At 46.8% G+C, this 21,751-nt stretch overlaps 1 protein-coding gene across 1 annotated transcript in view; it reads left to right on the top strand.

Annotated features, from left to right (window-relative positions):
* The first annotated feature begins 1,628 nt into the window (after positions 1-1,628).
* Positions 1,629-21,751, top strand: part of LOC129860089 (histone-lysine N-methyltransferase PRDM9-like) — a 28,500-nt gene continuing 8,377 nt past the window's right edge. Inside the window, exons 1-7 of the mRNA XM_055930417.1 lie at positions 1,629-1,649; positions 1,970-2,087; positions 2,307-4,013; positions 4,083-4,156; positions 4,347-4,497; positions 7,669-7,940; positions 8,050-8,117. Of these exons, the coding sequence (XP_055786392.1) occupies positions 1,629-1,649; positions 1,970-2,087; positions 2,307-4,013; positions 4,083-4,156; positions 4,347-4,497; positions 7,669-7,940; positions 8,050-8,117 (2,411 nt within the window). The remainder of the gene's footprint in view (positions 1,650-1,969; positions 2,088-2,306; positions 4,014-4,082; positions 4,157-4,346; positions 4,498-7,668; positions 7,941-8,049; positions 8,118-21,751) is intronic.

Genomic DNA, 21,751 nt, shown 5'->3' with positions numbered 1-21,751 from the left:
TTGTTTTTGCAACCTGGGCCTGAAAGTCACTGGAAGTATGTACAGTGCTTTTGAACTGTTTTCAACATTACACACACGGACACGGACACCCACGCACGCACGCACACACACACACACACACACACACACACACACACACACACACACACACACACTCACACACACACACACACACACACACACACACACACACACACACACACACACACACACAGAGATCTCACCTGTGTAAATCAGCACCAGGAGAATGGACGGGCACCTCACAGTCCCCTGGGAAGAGAGACATGACATCATCAGCACAGGTCAATGTAAACATTGTCAGAACGGTTGAGACATGAGCACAAACATACTGGAACACTACTGGGCTTCAACAGTCTTGCAACTTTGCCTTTGAATTAAGGACGCGTTCAAAACCGTGTTTCTGTGCGTTCTTCCCTTCCTATCACACGAATTGTACCCCACAAACAACGCCGTTATGTACATGTACTATTTCCCTGGATCTAGACCTAACAGTTACACTACCTTTAAACTGATAGCACTACTGGCACTCATCTAAGGACATAACTGAGACAGTTGGGTCAGCGATGCCAGGGTATAAACATAACATCGGCTACAGTGACATTATATGACAGGTGTTAATAACAACAGGTAATAGTGATAGTTAATGTAATCACACACCGCGGGAAACACAGGACCAATTATTGTATTTGAAAAAAACATACCTGTCAGTTAAACCCGTATCCTGGTATTTCACAAACCTGTGATTGGGATATTCCCTAAAACACTTTCGCTGTGATGGGGTGATGGTCAATGGTGCACTAACTAGCCTACTGTATTACACCGTTTCCCTGTTCGCTCCAGCAGCTTGCAGTCAATTCGCGCTATAACCGAACTCTCGTGTTATCCTACTTTTTCGTTATCCCTTGTTTCCACACTTTCACTTGTATTGAGACGGCGTGAGAAATAACCCAGCTGACATCTCATGGCATGTCCCAGGTGGTGTCGGTAGGGACACAGAGACATCGATACGGGCAGAGATTGTCTGTGGTCGGCAAGGCTTTATCCATCACACCCCTGAGACTGAAGGGTTGGGGAGAATGGCTACTGTTACGCGTAGTGCTACTTCCTCCGAGAAAACGCAACAGCCTGCGATATGCGATATGTTACTGTATGGGTATCTAACGGTGCCCTGGGTGGATTCTGCTGATGTAGGATCAGATGAACAAACCTCTCATTTTAACTTTAAACCGCTCGTTCTAACTTCAAACTGGCCTCAGGTCAGATTCCAGGGACAACCACATCTATCCTACACCAGAGGATGGGGGTTAGAGCCCGTTATGAAAACGTTAAATCATAATCTAGGCTTACGTCACTGACCTGCAGGGCTCAATTGTATTGCCAAGAAAAGTAAATATGAAGAAAACTTCTGTTGGACTACCATCCCTTGGCACCCACGACCCAAACACATTAGGTTAGTAAGGTATTTTATTACAGTGTTAGAAAGACAGTCAACGATAACTTTCAATTCGAAATGTCTAACTGCGTGCACGAGTTTTCTAGTCCTAGGCCTTATCCACAGAAATGTGGGTTATATCCCTCAGAACGTCGGGGAGAAACAAAATCCCAAAATGCTTGCCTGGGCTGGGGAGGTAGACCAACAGTAGTAGGTCTATGTATGCTTTTTGTTTTACGTGATTTTAGGAATTCAGTGCAACGGGTAAAATAGCAGCTTCAACTTGCATTTTTTTTTACTTTATTAGGCAGCGGAGGACGGAAAGGCGAACACGTGCTACACCAGTGGAGAGATGAGTTCTAGCGATGACTTGAGGTTCAAAATGGACAACAGTAGGCCTAACTTTAGCATGTAGCACCAACGTCAATTTGTTTTCAGATGTCTTGGTGCTTATTAAGTTAATTAGGCCGATGCTATTTGTGTCTGTGTGCACACCTGTCTTGTGCTAACTCTTAGGATGACTGTGAGGAGATGAAGGTGTATTTTTCCCAGAGCAAATGGACCAGTTTGGCGGAATGGGAGAAAAAGCGCTACAGAAACACGAAGAGGAACCACTTGGCCATGCTGGCTATAGGTACTATATATCTCTATGAGGCCATGACTATTGTGATGAAGGATAATGCTCTCTGTTGTTCCTCAGGGGCCTGTTTCAGGACATTAGCCTCAGATAGAAATGTGTTGTGTAGAACAGATATAATTGTCTGTCAGGTTGATCAGGGAATCGTGACCTCTCTATGAATTATATTTCTATGTGGAAAGTTCGGATTGTGCTACCTCTCTGAATACACCCCAGGTCTGCAGCCGCTGGTCCCTGTGTTTATGAGGCGTGGCCGGGAGGGGAGGGAGAGAGAGCGCAGACCGCCCCCACAAGGACCTAGTGACACAGTGGAGGAAGAGGAAGAGGAAGAATGGACCCCTCACCTGGAGAGACAACACCAGGGTAAAACTCAAAGGAGAAGGGAGAAGAATTCCAGAACACCTTCTACAGAAACCACTTCTAAACCCCCTCAGTCCAGAAGACCTTCTACAGCCTCCACTTCTAAACTCCCTCAGTCCAGAACAGCTTCTACAGCCTCCACTTCTAAACTCCCTCAGTCCAGAACACCTTCTACAGCCTCCACTTCTCAACCACCTCAGTCCAGAACACCTTCTACAGCCTCCACATCTAAACCCCCTCAGTCCAGAACACCTTCTACAGCCTCCACTTCTAAACCCCCTCAGTCCAGAACACCTTCTACAGCCTCCACTTCTAAACTCCCTCAGTCCAGAACACCTTCTACAGCCTCCACTTCTAAACCCCCTCAGTCCAGAACACTTTCTACAGCCTCCACTTCTAAACCCCCTCAGTCCAGAACACTTTCTACAGCCTCCACTTCTAAACCCCCTCAGTCCAGAACACCTTCTACAGCCTCCACTTCTAAACCCCCTCAGTCCAGAACACCTTCTACAGCCTCCACTTCTAAACCCCCTCAGTCCAGAACACCTTCTACAGCCTCCACTTCTAAACCCCCTCAGTCCAGAACACCTTCTACAGCCTCCACTTCTCAACCACCTCAGTCCAGAACACCTTCTACAGCCTCCACTTCTAAACCCCCTCAGTCCAGAACACCTTCTACAGCCTCCACTTCTAAACCCCCTCAGTCCAGAACACCTTCTACAGCCTCCACTTCTAAACCCCCTCAGTCCAGAACACCTTCTACAGCCTCCACTTCTAAACCCCCTCAGTCCAGAACACCTTCTACAGCCTCCACTTCTAAACCACCTCAGTCCAGAACACTTTCTACAGCCTCCACTTCTAAACCCCCTCAGTCCAGAACACTTTCTACAGCCTCCACTTCTAAACTCCCTCAGTCCAGAACACCTTCTACAGCCTCCACTTCTAAACCCCCTCAGTCCAGAACACCTTCTACAGCCTCCACTTCTAAACCCCCTCAGTCCAGAACACCTTCTACAGCCTCCACTTCTAAACCACCTCAGTCCAGAACACTTTCTACAGCCTCCACTTCTAAGGCTATCTCAGCCTCAACCAAAACCCTCAACACAGCGACCTTAACCCCTACTGAGACACAGACCTTAACCTCGTCCCCAATCAGAACCAAATGTTCTGACACCACAGCCACGCCTAAAACCTCGACTAGCTCAGAGGTGAGCCCAGCCTCAGCCAGGTCCACTGCTACACAGGTAACCACATGGTCTGACCCTTCGACCCCAGCCAGACCCCAGCTGAGCAGAGGACCAGTGGTGACACGTATTTACACCTGGATGTGGACTGACTGGGACAGTCACAAAACGGGAAGAGAACCTTCAAGACAACCTCACCTGGATGAGCTGACTGGAGAGAGAGAAGGAGAGGCGAGAGAGAGTAGGGACGAGACGGAGAGGAAGACAAAGAAAGAGAAGGAAAGCGAGGGAGAAGAGGAGAAACAGGAGCCGCTGAACGAAGAGAGAGATGGAGAAAAGGAGAGAGAGAGCGAAGGAGAGATGGAATCAGAGTGGAAGAGTGGGGGAGAGGAGGAGAGCAAAGGAGAGATGGAGGGGAACAGTGGGGGAGAGGAGGAGAACAAAGGAGAGATGGGGTGGAACAGTGGGGGAGAGGAGGAAAGCGGGAGTGAAGGAGAGAGCACACCCAGCAGCTCTCACAGGGTGAGTGAGGAGGGAGAGAGCGAAGGAGAGAGGATATTTTATTAATGTTGACTTATTCCATGAAGATATCCTCGCAAGTATTTAGTAATCAGTAGTAGTACATGTCTCTGAGTAATAACAACTCTACTCAGGTGTGAGCCACGACACTGTTGCTACTCTGTGGAACGATTTCCTCTCCTCGTCGTTATAGGACCAAGTGTGTGTGTCAGAGCGGATGAAGAGGGCGTGGCGACGACAGCAGATGTCAGAGGTGAAGAGGTACACTCGAGGTGTGAACCTTCGCAGCAGAGCCAGAGTCAGCTATACTGAGGAAGAGGAGCTGAGAGACGAAGATTACTTCTGTGAGTCTCCATCTAAATACAGTGTATCTCTATGTGAAACCTTCATGGACCTGTTTTTTAAGGTCTTTATAGATGCAGTATTTTTGTGATATTTGGTTAAATTGCCCCTAATGTCTTGTTTTATCTACTGGCTAGTATATCAAATCAAATCAAAGTTTATTTGTCACGTGCGCCGAACACAACAGGTGTAGACCTTACAGTGAAATGCTTACTTACAGGCTCTAACCAACAGTGCAAAACAGGTATTAGGTGAACAATAGGTAGGTAAAGAAATAAAACAACAGTAAAATGACCGGCTATAAACAGTAGCGAGGCTATATACAGTAGCGAGGCTATAAACAGTAGCGAGGCTATATACAGTAGCGAGGCTATAAACAGTAGCGAGGCTATATACAGTAGCGAGGCTATATACAGTAGCGAGGCTATAAACAGTAGCGAGGCTATATACAGTAGCGAGGCTATAAACAGTAGCGAGGCTATAAACAGTAGTGAGGCTATATACAGTAGCGAGGCTATATACAGTAGCGAGGCTATAAACAGTAGCGAGGCTATATACAGTAGCGAGGCTATAAACAGTAGCGAGGCTATATACAGTAGCGAGGCTATAAACAGTAGCGAGGCTATAACCAGTAGCGAGGCTATAACCAGTAGCGAGGCTATATACAGTAGCGAGGCTATATACAGTAGTGAGGCTATATACAGTAGCGAGGCTATAAACAGTAGCGAGGCTATAAACAGTAGCGAGGCTATATACAGTAGCGAGGCTATAAACAGTAGCGAGGCTATAAACAGTAGCGAGGCTATATACAGTAGCGAGGCTATATACAGTAGCGAGGCTATAAACAGTAGCGAGGCTATATACAGTAGCGAGGCTATAAACAGTAGCGAGGCTATAAACAGTAGCGAGGCTATAAACAGTAGCGAGGCTATATACAGTAGCGAGGCTATATACAGTAGCGAGGCTATAAACAGTAGCGAGGCTATATACAGTAGCGAGGCTATAAACAGTAGCGAGGCTATAAACAGTAGCGAGGCTATATACAGTAGCGAGGCTATATACAGTAGCGAGGCTATATACAGTAGCGAGGCTATAAACAGTAGCGAGGCTATATACAGTAGCGAGGCTATAAACAGTAGCGAGGCTATATACAGTAGCGAGGCTATAACAGTAGCGAGGCTATAACAGTAGCGAGGCTATATACAGTAGCGAGGCTATATACAGTAGCGAGGCTATAAACAGTAGCGAGGCTATATACAGTAGCGAGGCTATATACAGTAGCGAGGCTATAAACAGTAGCGAGGCTATAACAGTAGCGAGGCTATATACAGTAGCGAGGCTATAAACAGGAGCGAGGCTATAAACAGTAGCGAGGCTATAAACAGTAGCGAGGCTATATACAGTAGCGAGGCTATAACAGTAGCGAGGCTATATACAGTAGCGAGGCTATAAACAGTAGCGAGGCTATAAACAGTAACGAGGCTATATACAGTAGCGAGGCTATAAACAGTAGCGAGGCTATAACAGTAACGAGGCTATAAACAGTAGCGAGGCTATAAACAGTAGCGAGGCTATATACAGTAGCGAGGCTATAAACAGTAACGAGGCTATATACAGTAGCGAGGCTATAAACAGTAGCGAGGCTATAACAGTAACGAGGCTATAAACAGTAGCGAGGCTATAAACAGTAGCGAGGCTATATACAGTAGCGAGGCTATAAACAGTAGCGAGGCTATATACAGTAGCGAGGCTATAAACAGTAGCGAGGCTATAAACAGTAACGAGGCTATATACAGTAGCGAGGCTATAAACAGTAGCGAGGCTATAACAGTAACGAGGCTATAAACAGTAGCGAGGCTATATACAGTAGCGAGGCTATATACAGTAGCGAGGCTATAAACAGTAGCGAGGCTATATACAGTAGCGAGGCTATAAACAGTAGCGAGGCTATAAACAGTAGCGAGGCTATAAACAGGAGCGAGGCTATAAACAGTAGCGAGGCTATAAACAGTAGCGAGGCTATATACAGTAGCGAGGCTATATACAGTAGCGAGGCTATATACAGTAGCGAGGCTATAACAGTAACGAGGCTATATACAGTAGCGAGGCTATAAACAGTAGCGAGGCTATATACAGTAGCGAGGCTATAAACAGTAGCGAGGCTATAAACAGTAGCGAGGCTATAAACAGTAGCGAGGCTATATACAGTAGCGAGGCTATAAACAGGAGCGAGGCTATAAACAGTAGCGAGGCTATAAACAGTAGCGAGGCTATAACAGTAACGAGGCTATAAACAGTAGCGAGGCTATAAACAGTAGCGAGGCTATAAACAGTAGCGAGGCTATAACAGTAACGAGGCTATATACAGTAGCGAGGCTATAAACAGTAGCGAGGCTATATACAGTAGCGAGGCTATAACAGTAACGAGGCTACATACAGACACCGGTTAGTCAGGCTGGTTGAGGTAGTATGTACATGTAGATATGGTTAAAGTGACTATGCATATATGATGAACAGAGAGTAGCAGTAGTGTAAAAGAAGGGTTGGCGGGTGGTGGGACACAATGCAGATAGCCCGGTTAGCCACTGTGCGGCAGCACTGGTTGGTCGGCCCAATTGAGGTAGTATGTACATCAATGTATAGGTAAAGTGACTATGTATATATGATAAACAGAGTAGCAGCAGCAGAAAAGAGGGGTTGGGGGGGGGGGCACACAATGCAAGTAGTCCGGGTAGCCATTTACCTGTTACCTGTTCAGGAGTCTTATGGCTTGGGACTAAAAACTGTTGAGAAGCCTTTTTGCCTTAGACTTGGCACTCTGGTCCCGCTTGCCATGCGGTAGTAGAGAGAACAGTCTATGACTGGGGTGGCTGGGGTCTTAGACAATTTTTAGGGCCTTCCTCTGACACCGCCTGGTGTAGAGGTCCTGGATGGCAGGAACCTTAGCCCCAGTGATGTACTGGGCCGTACTCACTACCCTCTGTAGTGTCTTGCGGTCAGAGGCCGAGCAATTGCCGTGCCTGCAGTGATGCAACCAGTCAGGATGCTCTCGATGTTGCAGCTGTAGAACTTTTTGAGGATCTCAGGACCCATATACATGATACAATCCTGTAACTAATGGTTCGTTTGTATATTGTCTAGAGAATCTGCTGTTTCTCATCTCTCTCTTTCAGTCTGTGAGGAGTGCAAGTCTTTCTTCATCGAGGAGTGTGAGCTCCACGGTCCCCCCCACATCATCCCAGACACCCCGGCCCCGCTGGGGGCCTCAGACAGGGCCAGACTCACCCTGCCGCCCGGCCTGGAGGTCAGGACATCAGCCATCCCTGGAGCTGGGCTGGGGGTCTTCAACCACGGACACACCGTGCCCCAAGGGACGCACTACGGACCGTATGAAGGAGAACTCACAGACACGGAGCTGGACATGGAGAGTGGATACTCCTGGGTGGTGAGAGGAGTGGGTGTGTCTGTCTGTCTGACTTTCTGTCTGATTAAAGCGCAACACCAAGTTCTGATTGGCTGAGTGAAATAACTGCTGAGATGCAATTGGTCCTCAGATCTACAAAAGCAAGCAGAGTGACGTGTACATTGATGCCAAGAGAGACACTCACTCCAACTGGATGAGGTGTGTCTTTTCTCCAGCCGTCTATCCCTCTCTATCCATCCCTCTCTGTCTCTCTATCCATCCCTCTCTGTCTCTCCATCCATCCCTCTCTGTCTCTCCATCCATCCCTCTTTGTCTCTCTATCCATCCCTCTTTGTCTCTCTATCATCCCTCTTTGTCTCTCTATCCATCCCTCTTTGTCTCTCTATCCATCCCTCTTTGTCTCTCTATCCATCCCTCTTTGTCTCTCCATCCATCCCTCTTTGTCTCTCCATCCATCCCTCTCTGTCTCTCCATCCATCCCTCTTTGTCTCTCTATCCATCCCTCTCTGTCTCTCTATCCATCCCTCTCTGTCTCTCTATCCATCCCTCTTTGTCTCTCTATCCATCCCTCTTTGTCTCTCTATCCATCCCTCTTTGTCTCTCCATCCATCCCTCTCTGTCTCTCCATCCATCCCTCTTTGTCTCTCTATCCATCCCTCTCTGTCTCTCTATCCATCCCTCTTTGTCTCTCTATCCATCCCTCTCTGTCTCTATCCATCCCTCTCTGTCTCTCTATCCATCCCTCTTTGTCTCTCTATCCATCCCTCTCTGTCTCTATCCATCCCTCTCTGTCTCTCTATCCATCCCTCTTTGTCTCTCTATCCATCCATCTCTGTCTCTCTATCCATCCCTCTTTGTCTCTCTATCCATCCCTATTTGTCTCTCTATCCATCCCTCTTTGTCTCTCTATCCATCCCTCTTTGTCTCTCTATCCATCCCTCTCTGTCTCTCTATCCATCCCTCTTTGTCTCTCTATCCATCCCTCCTCTCTGTTTCTCTATCCATCCCTCTTTGTCTCTCTATCCATCCCTCTCTGTTTCTCTATCCATCCCTCTTTGTCTCTCTATCCATCCCTCTTTGTCTCTCTATCCATCCCTCTTTGTCTCTCTATCCATCCCTCTTTGTCTCTCTATCCATCCCTCTTTGTCTCTCTATCCATCCCTCTTTGTCTCTCTATCCATCCCTCTTTGTCTCTCTATCCATCCCTCTCTGTTTCTCTATCCATCCCTCTTTGTCTCTCTATCCATCCCTCTTTGTCTCTCTATCCATCCCTATTTGTCTCTCTATCCATCCCTCTTTGTCTCTCTATCCATCCCTCTTTGTCTCTCTATCCATCCCTCTCTGTCTCTCTATCCATCCCTCTTTGTCTCTCTATCCATCCCTCCTCTCTTTCTCTATCCATCCCTCTTTGTCTCTCTATCCATCCCTCTCTGTTTCTCTATCCATCCCTCTTTGTCTCTCTATCCATCCCTCTTTGTCTCTCTATCCATCCCTCTTTGTCTCTCTATCCATCCCTCTTTGTCTCTCTATCCATCCCTCTTTGTCTCTCTATCCATCCCTCTTTGTCTCTCTATCCATCCCTCTTTGTCTCTCTATCCATCCCTCTCTGTTTCTCTATCCATCCCTCTTTGTCTCTCTATCCATCCCTCTTTGTCTCTCTATCCATCCCTCTTTGTCTCTCTATCCATCCCTCTTTGTCTCTCTATCCATCCCTCTCTGTTTCTCTATCCATCCCTCTTTGTCTCTCTATCCATCCCTCTTTGTCTCTCTATCCATCCCTCTTTATCTCTCTATCCATCCCTCTCTGTCTCTCTATCCATCCCTCTTTGTCTCTCTATCCATCCCTCTTTGTCTCTCTATCCATCCCTCTTTGTCTCTCTATCCATCCCTCTTTGTCTCTCTATCCATCCCTCTTTGTCTCTCTATCCATCCCTCTCTGTTTCTCTATCCATCCCTCTTTATCTCTCTATCCATCCCTCTCTGTTTCTCTATCCATCCCTCTCTGTCTCTCTATCCATCCCTCTTTGTCTCTCTATCCATCCCTCTCTGTCTCTCTATCCATCCCTCTTTGTCTCTCTATCCATTCCTCTTTGTCTCTCTATCCATCCCTCTCTGTCTCTCTATCCATCCCTCTTTGTCTCTCTATCCATCCCTCTTTGTCTCTCTATCCATCCCTCTTTGTCTCTCTATCCATCCCTCTTTGTCTCTCTATCCATCCCTCTCTGTTTCTCTATCCATCCCTCTTTGTCTCTCTATCCATCCCTCTCTGTTTCTCTATCCATCCCTCTCTGTCTCTCTATCCATCCCTCTCTGTCTCTCTATCCATCCCTCTTTGTCTCTCTATCCATCCCTCCTCTCTGTTTCTCTATCCATCCCTCTTTGTCTCTCTATCCATCCCTCTCTGTTTCTCTATCCATCCCTCTTTGTCTCTCTATCCATCCCTCTTTGTCTCTCTATCCATCCCTCTTTGTCTCTCTATCCATCCCTCTTTGTCTCTCTATCCATCCCTCTTTGTCTCTCTATCCATCCCTCTTTGTCTCTCTATCCATCCCTCTTTGTCTCTCTATCCATCCCTCTCTGTTTCTCTATCCATCCCTCTTTGTCTCTCTATCCATCCCTCTTTGTCTCTCTATCCATCCCTCTTTGTCTCTCTATCCATCCCTATTTGTCTCTCTATCCATCCCTCTTTGTCTCTCTATCCATCCCTCTTTGTCTCTCTATCCATCCCTCTCTGTCTCTCTATCCATCCCTCTTTGTCTCTCTATCCATCCCTCCTCTCTTTCTCTATCCATCCCTCTTTGTCTCTCTATCCATCCCTCTCTGTTTCTCTATCCATCCCTCTTTGTCTCTCTATCCATCCCTCTTTGTCTCTCTATCCATCCCTCTTTGTCTCTCTATCCATCCCTCTTTGTCTCTCTATCCATCCCTCTTTGTCTCTCTATCCATCCCTCTTTGTCTCTCTATCCATCCCTCTTTGTCTCTCTATCCATCCCTCTCTGTTTCTCTATCCATCCCTCTTTGTCTCTCTATCCATCCCTCTTTGTCTCTCTATCCATCCCTCTTTGTCTCTCTATCCATCCCTCTTTGTCTCTCTATCCATCCCTCTTTGTCTCTCTATCCATCCCTCTTTGTCTCTCTATCCATCCCTCTCTGTTTCTCTATCCATCCCTCTTTGTCTCTCTATCCATCCCTCTCTGTTTCTCTATCCATCCCTCTCTGTCTCTCTATCCATCCCTCTTTGTCTCTCTATCCATCCCTCTTTGTCTCTCTATCCATTCCTCTTTGTCTCTCTATCCATCCCTCTTTGTCTCTCTATCCATCCCTCTTTGTCTCTCTATCCATCCCTCTTTGTCTCTCTATCCATCCCTCTTTGTCTCTCTATCCATCCCTCTTTGTCTCTCTATCCATCCCTCTTTGTCTCTCTATCCATCCCTCTTTGTCTCTCTATCCATCCCTCTTTGTCTCTCTATCCATCCCTCTTTGTCTCTCTATCCATCCCTCTCTGTCTCTCCATCCATCCCTCTCTGTCTCTCTATCCATCCCTCTCTGTCTCTCCATCCATCCCCCTTTGTCTCTCTATCCATCCCTCTTTGTCTCTCTATCCATCCCTCTTTGTCTCTCTATCCATCCCTCTTTGTCTCTCTATCCATCCCTCTCTGTCTCTCCATCCATCCCTCTCTGTCTCTCTATCCATCCCTCTCTGTCTCTCCATCCATCCCCCTTTGTCTCTCTATCCATCCCTCTTTGTCTCTCTATCCATCCCTCTTTGTCTCTCTATCCATCCCTCTTTGTCTCTCTATCCATCCCTCTCTGTCTCTCTATCCATCCCTCTTTGTCTCTCTATCCATCCCTCCTCTCTTTCTCTATCCATCCCTCTTTGTCTCTCTATCCATCCCTCTTTGTCTCTCTATCCATCCCTCTTTGTCTCTCTATCCATCCCTCTTTGTCTCTCTATCCATCCCTCTTTGTCTCTCTATCCATCCCTCTTTGTCTCTCTATCCATCCCTCTTTGTCTCTCTATCCATCCCTCTCTGTTTCTCTATCCATCCCTCTTTGTCTCTCTATCCATCCCTCTTTGTCTCTCTATCCATCCCTCTTTGTCTCTCTATCCATCCCTCGTTGTCTCTCTATCCATCCCTCTCTGTTTCTCTATCCATCCCTCTTTGTCTCTCTATCCATCCCTCTTTGTCTCTCTATCCATCCCTCTTTATCTCTCTATCCATCCCTCTCTGTCTCTCTATCCATCCCTCTTTGTCTCTCTATCCATCCCTCTCTGTTTCTCTATCCATCCCTCTTTGTCTCTCTATCCATCCCTCTTTGTCTCTCTATCCATCCCTCTTTATCTCTCTATCCATCCCTCTCTGTCTCTCTATCCATCCCTCTTTGTCTCTCTATCCATCCCTCTTTGTCTCTCTATCCATCCCTCTTTGTCTCTCTATCCATCCCTCTTTGTCTCTCTATCCATCCCTCTTTGTCTCTCTATCCATCCCTCTCTGTTTCTCTATCCATCCCTCTTTATCTCTCTATCCATCCCTCTCTGTTTCTCTATCCATCCCTCTCTGTCTCTCTATCCATCCCTCTTTGTCTCTCTATCCATCCCTCTTTATCTCTCTATCCATCCCTCTCTGTTTCTCTATCCATCCCTCTCTGTCTCTCTATCCATCCCTCTTTGTCTCTCTATCCATCCCTCTCTGTCTCTCTATCCATCCCTCTTTGTCTCTCTATCCATCCCTCTTTATCTCTCTATCCATCCCTCTTTGTCTCTCTATCCATCCCTCTTTGTCTCTCTATCCATCCCTCTTTGTCTCTCTATCCATTCCTCTTTGTCTCTCTATCCATCCCTCTCTGTCTCTCTATCCATCCCTCTTTGTCTCTCTATCCATCCCTCTTTGTCTCTCTATCCATCCCTCTTTGTCTCTCTATCCATCCCTCTTTGTCTCTCTATCCATCCCTCTCTGTTTCTCTATCCATCCCTCTCTGTCTCTCTATCCATCCCTCTTTGTCTCTCTATCCATCCCTCTTTATCTCTCTATCCATCCCTCTCTGTTTCTCTATCCATCCCTCTCTGTCTCTCTATCCATCCCTCTTTGTCTCTCTATCCATCCCTCTCTGTCTCTCTATCCATCCCTCTTTGTCTCTCTATCCATCCCTCTTTATCTCTCTATCCATCCCTCTTTGTCTCTCTATCCATCCCTCTTTGTCTCTCTATCCATCCCTCTTTGTCTCTCTATCCATTCCTCTTTGTCTCTCTATCCATCCCTCTCTGTCTCTCTATCCATCCCTCTTTGTCTCTCTATCCATCCCTCTTTGTCTCTCTATCCATCCCTCTTTGTCTCTCTATCCATCCCTCTTTGTCTCTCTATCCATCCCTCTCTGTTTCTCTATCCATCCCTCTTTGTCTCTCTATCCATCCCTCTCTGTTTCTCTATCCATCCCTCTCTGTCTCTCTATCCATCCCTCTTTGTCTCTCTATCCATCCCTCTTTGTCTCTCTATCCATTCCTCTTTGTCTCTCTATCCATCCCTCTTTGTCTCTCTATCCATCCCTCTTTGTCTCTCTATCCATCCCTCTTTGTCTCTCTATCCATCCCTCTTTGTCTCTCTATCCATTCCTCTTTGTCTCTCTATCCATCCCTCTTTGTCTCTCTATCCATCCCTCTTTGTCTCTCTATCCATCCATCTCTGTCTCTCTATCCATCCCTCTTTGTCTCTCTATCCATCCCTCTTTGTCTCTCTATCCATCCCTCTTTGTCTCTCTATCCATCCCTCTTTGTCTCTCTATCCATCCCTCTCTGTCTCTCCATCCATCCCTCTCTGTCTCTCTATCCATCCCTCTCTGTCTCTCCATCCATCCCTCTTTGTCTCTCTATCCATCCCTCTTTGTCTCTCTATCCATCCCTCTCTGTTTCTCTATCCATCCCTCTTTGTCTCTCTATCCATCCCTCTTTGTCTCTCTATCCATCCCTCTTTGTCTCTCTATCCATCCCTATTTGTCTCTCTATCCATCCCTCTTTGTCTCTCTATCCATCCCTCTTTGTCTCTCTATCCATCCCTCCTCTCTTTCTCTATCCATCCCTCTTTGTCTCTCTATCCATCCCTCTCTGTTTCTCTATCCATCCCTCTTTGTCTCTCTATCCATCCCTCTTTGTCTCTCTATCCATCCCTCTTTGTCTCTCTATCCATCCCTCTTTGTCTCTCTATCCATCCCTCTTTGTCTCTCTATCCATCCCTCTTTGTCTCTCTATCCATCCCTCTTTGTCTCTCTATCCATCCCTCTCTGTTTCTCTATCCATCCCTCTTTGTCTCTCTATCCATCCCTCTTTGTCTCTCTATCCATCCCTCTTTGTCTCTCTATCCATCCCTCTTTGTCTCTCTATCCATCCCTCTCTGTTTCTCTATCCATCCCTCTTTGTCTCTCTATCCATCCCTCTTTGTCTCTCTATCCATCCCTCTTTATCTCTCTATCCATCCCTCTCTGTCTCTCTATCCATCCCTCTTTGTCTCTCTATCCATCCCTCTTTGTCTCTCTATCCATCCCTCTTTGTCTCTCTATCCATCCCTCTTTGTCTCTCTATCCATCCCTCTTTGTCTCTCTATCCATCCCTCTCTGTTTCTCTATCCATCCCTCTTTATCTCTCTATCCATCCCTCTCTGTTTCTCTATCCATCCCTCTCTGTCTCTCTATCCATCCCTCTTTGTCTCTCTATCCATCCCTCTTTATCTCTCTATCCATCCCTCTCTGTTTCTCTATCCATCCCTCTCTGTCTCTCTATCCATCCCTCTTTGTCTCTCTATCCATCCCTCTCTGTCTCTCTATCCATCCCTCTTTGTCTCTCTATCCATCCCTCTTTATCTCTCTATCCATCCCTCTTTGTCTCTCTATCCATCCCTCTTTGTCTCTCTATCCATCCCTCTTTGTCTCTCTATCCATTCCTCTTTGTCTCTCTATCCATCCCTCTCTGTCTCTCTATCCATCCCTCTTTGTCTCTCTATCCATCCCTCTTTGTCTCTCTATCCATCCCTCTTTGTCTCTCTATCCATCCCTCTTTGTCTCTCTATCCATCCCTCTTTGTCTCTCTATCCATCCCTCTTTGTCTCTCTATCCATCCCTCTTTGTCTCTCTATCCATCCCTCTTTGTCTCTCTATCCATCCCTCTTTGTCTCTCTATCCATCCCTCTTTGTCTCTCTATCCATCCCTCTTTGTCTCTCTATCCATCCCTCTTTGTCTCTCTATCCATCCCTCTCTGTTTCTCTATCCATCCCTCTTTGTCTCTCTATCCATCCCTCTTTGTCTCTCTATCCATCCCTCTTTATCTCTCTATCCATCCCTCTCTGTCTCTCTATCCATCCCTCTTTGTCTCTCTATCCATCCCTCTTTGTCTCTCTATCCATCCCTCTTTGTCTCTCTATCCATCCCTCTTTGTCTCTCTATCCATCCCTCTTTGTCTCTCTATCCATCCCTCTCTGTTTCTCTATCCATCCCTCTTTATCTCTCTATCCATCCCTCTCTGTTTCTCTATCCATCCCTCTCTGTCTCTCTATCCATCCCTCTTTGTCTCTCTATCCATCCCTCTTTATCTCTCTATCCATCCCTCTCTGTTTCTCTATCCATCCCTCTCTGTCTCTCTATCCATCCCTCTTTGTCTCTCTATCCATCCCTCTCTGTCTCTCTATCCATCCCTCTTTGTCTCTCTATCCATCCCTCTTTATCTCTCTATCCATCCCTCTTTGTCTCTCTATCCATCCCTCTTTGTCTCTCTATCCATCCCTCTTTGTCTCTCTATCCATTCCTCTTTGTCTCTCTATCCATCCCTCTCTGTCTCTCTATCCATCCCTCTTTGTCTCTCTATCCATCCCTCTTTGTCTCTCTATCCATCCCTCTTTGTCTCTCTATCCATCCCTCTTTGTCTCTCTATCCATCCCTCTTTGTCTCTCTATCCATCCCTCTTTGTCTCTCTATCCATCCCTCTTTGTCTCTCTATCCATCCCTCTTTGTCTCTCTATCCATCCCTCTTTGTCTCTCTATCCATCCCTCTTTGTCTCTCTATCCATCCCTCTTTGTCTCTCTATCCATCCCTCTTTGTCTCTCTATCCATCCCTCTTTGTCTCTCTATCCATCCCTCTTTGTCTCTCTATCCATCCCTCTTTATCTCTCTATCCATCCCTCTCTGTTTCTCTATCCATCCCTCTCTGTCTCTCTATCCATCCCTCTTTGTCTCTCTATCCATCCCTCTCTGTCTCTCTATCCATCCCTCTTTGTCTCTCTATCCATCCCTCTTTATCTCTCTATCCATCCCTCTTTGTCTCTCTATCCATCCCTCTTTGTCTCTCTATCCATCCCTCTTTGTCTCTCTATCCATCCCTCTTTGTCTCTCTATCCATCCCTCTCTGTCTCTCTATCCATCCCTCTTTGTCTCTCTATCCATCCCTCTTTGTCTCTCTATCCATCCCTCTTTGTCTCTCTATCCATCCCTCTTTGTCTCTCTATCCATCCCTCTTTGTCTCTCTATCCATCCCTCTTTGTCTCTCTATCCATCCCTCTTTGTCTCTCTATCCATCCCTCTTTGTCTCTCTATCCATCCCTCTTTGTCTCTCTATCCATCCCTCTTTGTCTCTCTATCCATCCCTCTTTGTCTCTCTATCCATCCCTCTTTGTCTCTCTATCCATCCCTCTTTGTCTCTCTATCCATCCCTCTTTGTCTCTCTATCCATCCCTCTTTATCTCTCTATCCATCCCTCTCTGTTTCTCTATCCATCCCTCTCTGTCTCTCTATCCATCCCTCTTTGTCTCTCTATCCATCCCTCTCTGTCTCTCTATCCATCCCTCTTTGTCTCTCTATCCATCCCTCTTTATCTCTCTATCCATCCCTCTTTGTCTCTCTATCCATCCCTCTTTGTCTCTCTATCCATCCCTCTTTGTCTCTCTATCCATTCCTCTTTGTCTCTCTATCCATCCCTCTCTGTCTCTCTATCCATCCCTCTTTGTCTCTCTATCCATCCCTCTTTGTCTCTCTATCCATCCCTCTTTGTCTCTCTATCCATCCCTCTTTGTCTCTCTATCCATCCCTCTCTGTTTCTCTATCCATCCCTCTCTGTCTCTCTATCCATCCCTCTTTGTCTCTCTATCCATCCCTCTTTATCTCTCTATCCATCCCTCTCTGTCTCTCTATCCATCCCTCTTTGTCTCTCTATCCATCCCTCTCTGTCTCTCTATCCATCCCTCTCTGTCTCTCTATCCATCCCTCTTTGTCTCTCTATCCATCCCTCTTTGTCTCTCTATCCATTCCTCTTTGTCTCTCTATCCATCCCTCTTTGTCTCTCTATCCATCCCTCTTTGTCTCTCTATCCATCCCTCTTTGTCTCTCTATCCATCCCTCTTTGTCTCTCTATCCATTCCTCTTTGTCTCTCTATCCATCCCTCTTTGTCTCTCTATCCATCCCTCTTTGTCTCTCTATCCATCCATCTCTGTCTCTCTATCCATCCCTCTCTGTCTCTCTATCCATCCCTCTTTGTCTCTCTATCCATCCCTCTTTGTCTCTCTATCCATCCCTCTTTGTCTCTCTATCCATCCCTCTCTGTCTCTCCATCCATCCCTCTCTGTCTCTCTATCCATCCCTCTCTGTCTCTCCATCCATCCCTCTCTGTCTCTCTATCCATCCCTCTCTGTCTCTCCATCCATCCCTCTTTGCCTCTCTATCCATCCCTCTTTGTCTCTCTATCCATCCCTCTCTGTCTCTCCATCCATCCCTCTCTGTCTCTCTATCCATCCCTCTCTGTCTCTCCATCCATCCCTCTTTGTCTCTCTATCCATCCCTCTTTGTCTCTCTATCCATCCCTCTCTGTCTCTCTATCCATCCCTCTTTGTCTCTCTATCCATCCCTCTCTGTCTCTCCATCCATCCCTCTCTGTCTCTCCATCCATCCCTCTCTCCATATCTCTATCTCTCCAGCCAGCCATCCCTCTCTATCCATCCCTCTCTTTCTCTCTATCCATCCCTCTCTGTCTCTCTATCCATCCCTCTCTTTCTCTCTATCCATCCCTCTCTGTCTCTCTATCCATCCCTCTCTGTCTCTCTATCCATCCCTCTCTGTCTCTCTATCCATCCCTCTCTGTCTCTCTATCCATCCCTCTCTGTCTCTCTATCCATCCATCTCTGTCTCTCTATCCATCCCTCTTTGTCTCTCTATCCATCCCTCTTTGTCTCTCTATCCATCCCTATTTGTCTCTCTATCCATCCCTCTTTGTCTCTCTATCCATCCCTCTTTGTCTCTCTATCCATCCCTCTCTGTCTCTCTATCCATCCCTCTCTGTCTCTATCCATCCCTCTCTGTCTCTCTATCCATCCCTCTCTGTTTCTCTATCCATCCCTCTCTGTCTCTCTATCCATCCCTCTCTGTCTCTCCATCCATCCCTCTTTGTCTCTCTATCCATCCCTCTTTGTCTCTCTATCCATCCCTCTTTGTCTCTCTATCCATCCCTCTTTGTCTCTCTATCCATCCCTCTTTGTCTCTCTATCCATCCCTCTTTGTCTCTCTATCCATCCCTCCTCTCTTTCTCTATCCATCCCTCTTTGTCTCTCTATCCATCCCTCTCTGTTTCTCTATCCATCCCTCTTTGTCTCTCTATCCATCCCTCTTTGTCTCTCTATCCATCCCTCTTTGTCTCTCTATCCATCCCTCTTTGTCTCTCTATCCATCCCTCTTTGTCTCTCTATCCATCCCTCTTTGTCTCTCTATCCATCCCTCTTTGTCTCTCTATCCATCCCTCTCTGTTTCTCTATCCATCCCTCTTTGTCTCTCTATCCATCCCTCTTTGTCTCTCTATCCATCCCTCTTTGTCTCTCTATCCATCCCTCTTTGTCTCTCTATCCATCCCTCTTTGTCTCTCTATCCATCCCTCTCTGTTTCTCTATCCATCCCTCTTTATCTCTCTATCCATCCCTCTCTGTTTCTCTATCCATCCCTCTCTGTCTCTCTATCCATCCCTCTTTGTCTCTCTATCCATCCCTCTTTATCTCTCTATCCATCCCTCTCTGTTTCTCTATCCATCCCTCTCTGTCTCTCTATCCATCCCTCTTTGTCTCTCTATCCATCCCTCTCTGTCTCTCTATCCATCCCTCTTTGTCTCTCTATCCATCCCTCTTTATCTCTCTATCCATCCCTCTTTGTCTCTCTATCCATCCCTCTTTGTCTCTCTATCCATCCCTCTTTGTCTCTCTATCCATTCCTCTTTGTCTCTCTATCCATCCCTCTCTGTCTCTCTATCCATCCCTCTTTGTCTCTCTATCCATCCCTCTTTGTCTCTCTATCCATCCCTCTTTGTCTCTCTATCCATCCCTCTTTGTCTCTCTATCCATCCCTCTCTGTTTCTCTATCCATCCCTCTCTGTCTCTCTATCCATCCCTCTTTGTCTCTCTATCCATCCCTCTTTATCTCTCTATCCATCCCTCTCTGTTTCTCTATCCATCCCTCTCTGTCTCTCTATCCATCCCTCTTTGTCTCTCTATCCATCCCTCTCTGTCTCTCTATCCATCCCTCTTTGTCTCTCTATCCATCCCTCTTTATCTCTCTATCCATCCCTCTTTGTCTCTCTATCCATCCCTCTTTGTCTCTCTATCCATCCCTCTTTGTCTCTCTATCCATTCCTCTTTGTCTCTCTATCCATCCCTCTCTGTCTCTCTATCCATCCCTCTTTGTCTCTCTATCCATCCCTCTTTGTCTCTCTATCCATCCCTCTTTGTCTCTCTATCCATCCCTCTTTGTCTCTCTATCCATTCCTCTTTGTCTCTCTATCCATCCCTCTTTGTCTCTCTATCCATCCCTCTTTGTCTCTCTATCCATCCCTCTTTGTCTCTCTATCCATCCCTCTCTGTTTCTCTATCCATCCCTCTTTGTCTCTCTATCCATCCCTCTCTGTTTCTCTATCCATCCCTCTCTGTCTCTCTATCCATCCCTCTTTGTCTCTCTATCCATCCCTCTTTGTCTCTCTATCCATTCCTCTTTGTCTCTCTATCCATCCCTCTTTGTCTCTCTATCCATCCCTCTTTGTCTCTCTATCCATCCCTCTTTGTCTCTCTATCCATCCCTCTTTGTCTCTCTATCCATTCCTCTTTTTCTCTCTATCCATCCCTCTTTGTCTCTCTATCCATCCCTCTTTGTCTCTCTATCCATCCATCTCTGTCTCTCTATCCATCCCTCTTTGTCTCTCTATCCATCCCTCTTTGTCTCTCTATCCATCCCTCTTTGTCTCTCTATCCATCCCTCTTTGTCTCTCTATCCATCCCTCTCTGTCTCTCCATCCATCCCTCTCTGTCTCTCTATCCATCCCTCTCTGTCTCTCCATCCATCCCCCTTTGTCTCTCTATCCATCCCTCTTTGTCTCTCTATCCATCCCTCTCTGTCTCTCTATCCATCCCTCTTTGTCTCTCTATCCATCCCTCTTTGTCTCTCTATCCATCCCTCTCTGTCTCTCCATCCATCCCTCTCTGTCTCTCTATCCATCCCTCTCTGTCTCTCTATCCATCCCTCTCTGTCTCTCTATCCATCCCTCTTTGTCTCTCTATCCATCCCTCTTTGTCTCTCTATCCATCCCTCTTTGTCTCTCTATCCATCCCTCTCTGTCTCTCCATCCATCCCTCTCTGTCTCTCTATCCATCCCTCTCTGTCTCTCCATCCACCCCTCTCTGTCTCTCTATCCATCCCTCTCTGTCTCTCCATCCATCCCTCTTTGCCTCTCTATCCATCCCTCTTTGTCTCTCTATCCATCCCTCTCTGTCTCTCCATCCATCCCTCTCTGTCTCTCTATCCATCCCTCTCTGTCTCTCCATCCATCCCTCTTTGTCTCTCTATCCATCCCTCTTTGTCTCTCTATCCATCCCTCTCTGTCTCTCTATCCATCCCTCTTTGTCTCTCTATCCATCCCTCTCTGTCTCTCCATCCATCCCTCTCTGTCTCTCCATCCATCCCTCTCTCCATATCTCTATCTCTCCAGCCAGCCATCCCTCTCTATCCATCCCTCTCTTTCTCTCTATCCATCCCTCTCTGTCTCTCTATCCATCCCTCTCTGTCTCTCTATCCATCCCTCTCTGTCTCTCTATCCATCCCTCTTTGTCTCTCTATCCATCCCTCTCTGTCTCTCTATCCATCCATCTCTGTCTCTCTATCCATCCCTCTTTGTCTCTCTATCCATCCCTCTTTGTCTCTCTATCCATCCCTCTTTGTCTCTCTATCCATCCCTCTTTGTCTCTCTATCCATCCCTCTCTGTCTCTCCATCCATCCCTCTCTGTCTCTCTATCCATCCCTCTCTGTCTCTCCATCCATCCCCTTTGTCTCTCTATCCATCCCTCTTTGTCTCTCTATCCATCCCTCTCTGTCTCTCTATCCATCCCTCTTTGTCTCTCTATCCATCCCTCTTTGTCTCTCTATCCATCCCTCTCTGTCTCTCCATCCATCCCTCTGTCTCTCTATCCATCCCTCTCTGTCTCTCTATCCATCCCTCTCTGTCTCTCTATCCATCCCTCTTTGTCTCTCTATCCATCCCTCTTTGTCTCTCTATCCATCCCTCTTTGTCTCTCTATCCATCCCTCTCTGTCTCTCCATCCATCCCTCTCTGTCTCTCTATCCATCCCTCTCTGTCTCTCCATCCATCCCTCTCTGTCTCTCTATCCATCCCTCTCTGTCTCTCCATCCATCCCTCTTTGCCTCTCTATCCATCCCTCTTTGTCTCTCTATCCATCCCTCTCTGTCTCTCCATCCATCCCTCTCTGTCTCTCTATCCATCCCTCTCTGTCTCTCTATCCATCCCTCTTTGTCTCTCTATCCATCCCTCTTT

This window comes from Salvelinus fontinalis, chromosome 7 (genome assembly GCF_029448725.1).
Source record: "Salvelinus fontinalis isolate EN_2023a chromosome 7, ASM2944872v1, whole genome shotgun sequence".
Lineage (NCBI taxonomy): Eukaryota > Metazoa > Chordata > Actinopteri > Salmoniformes > Salmonidae > Salvelinus > Salvelinus fontinalis.
This window is presented reverse-complemented; position numbering and strand designations above follow the sequence as displayed.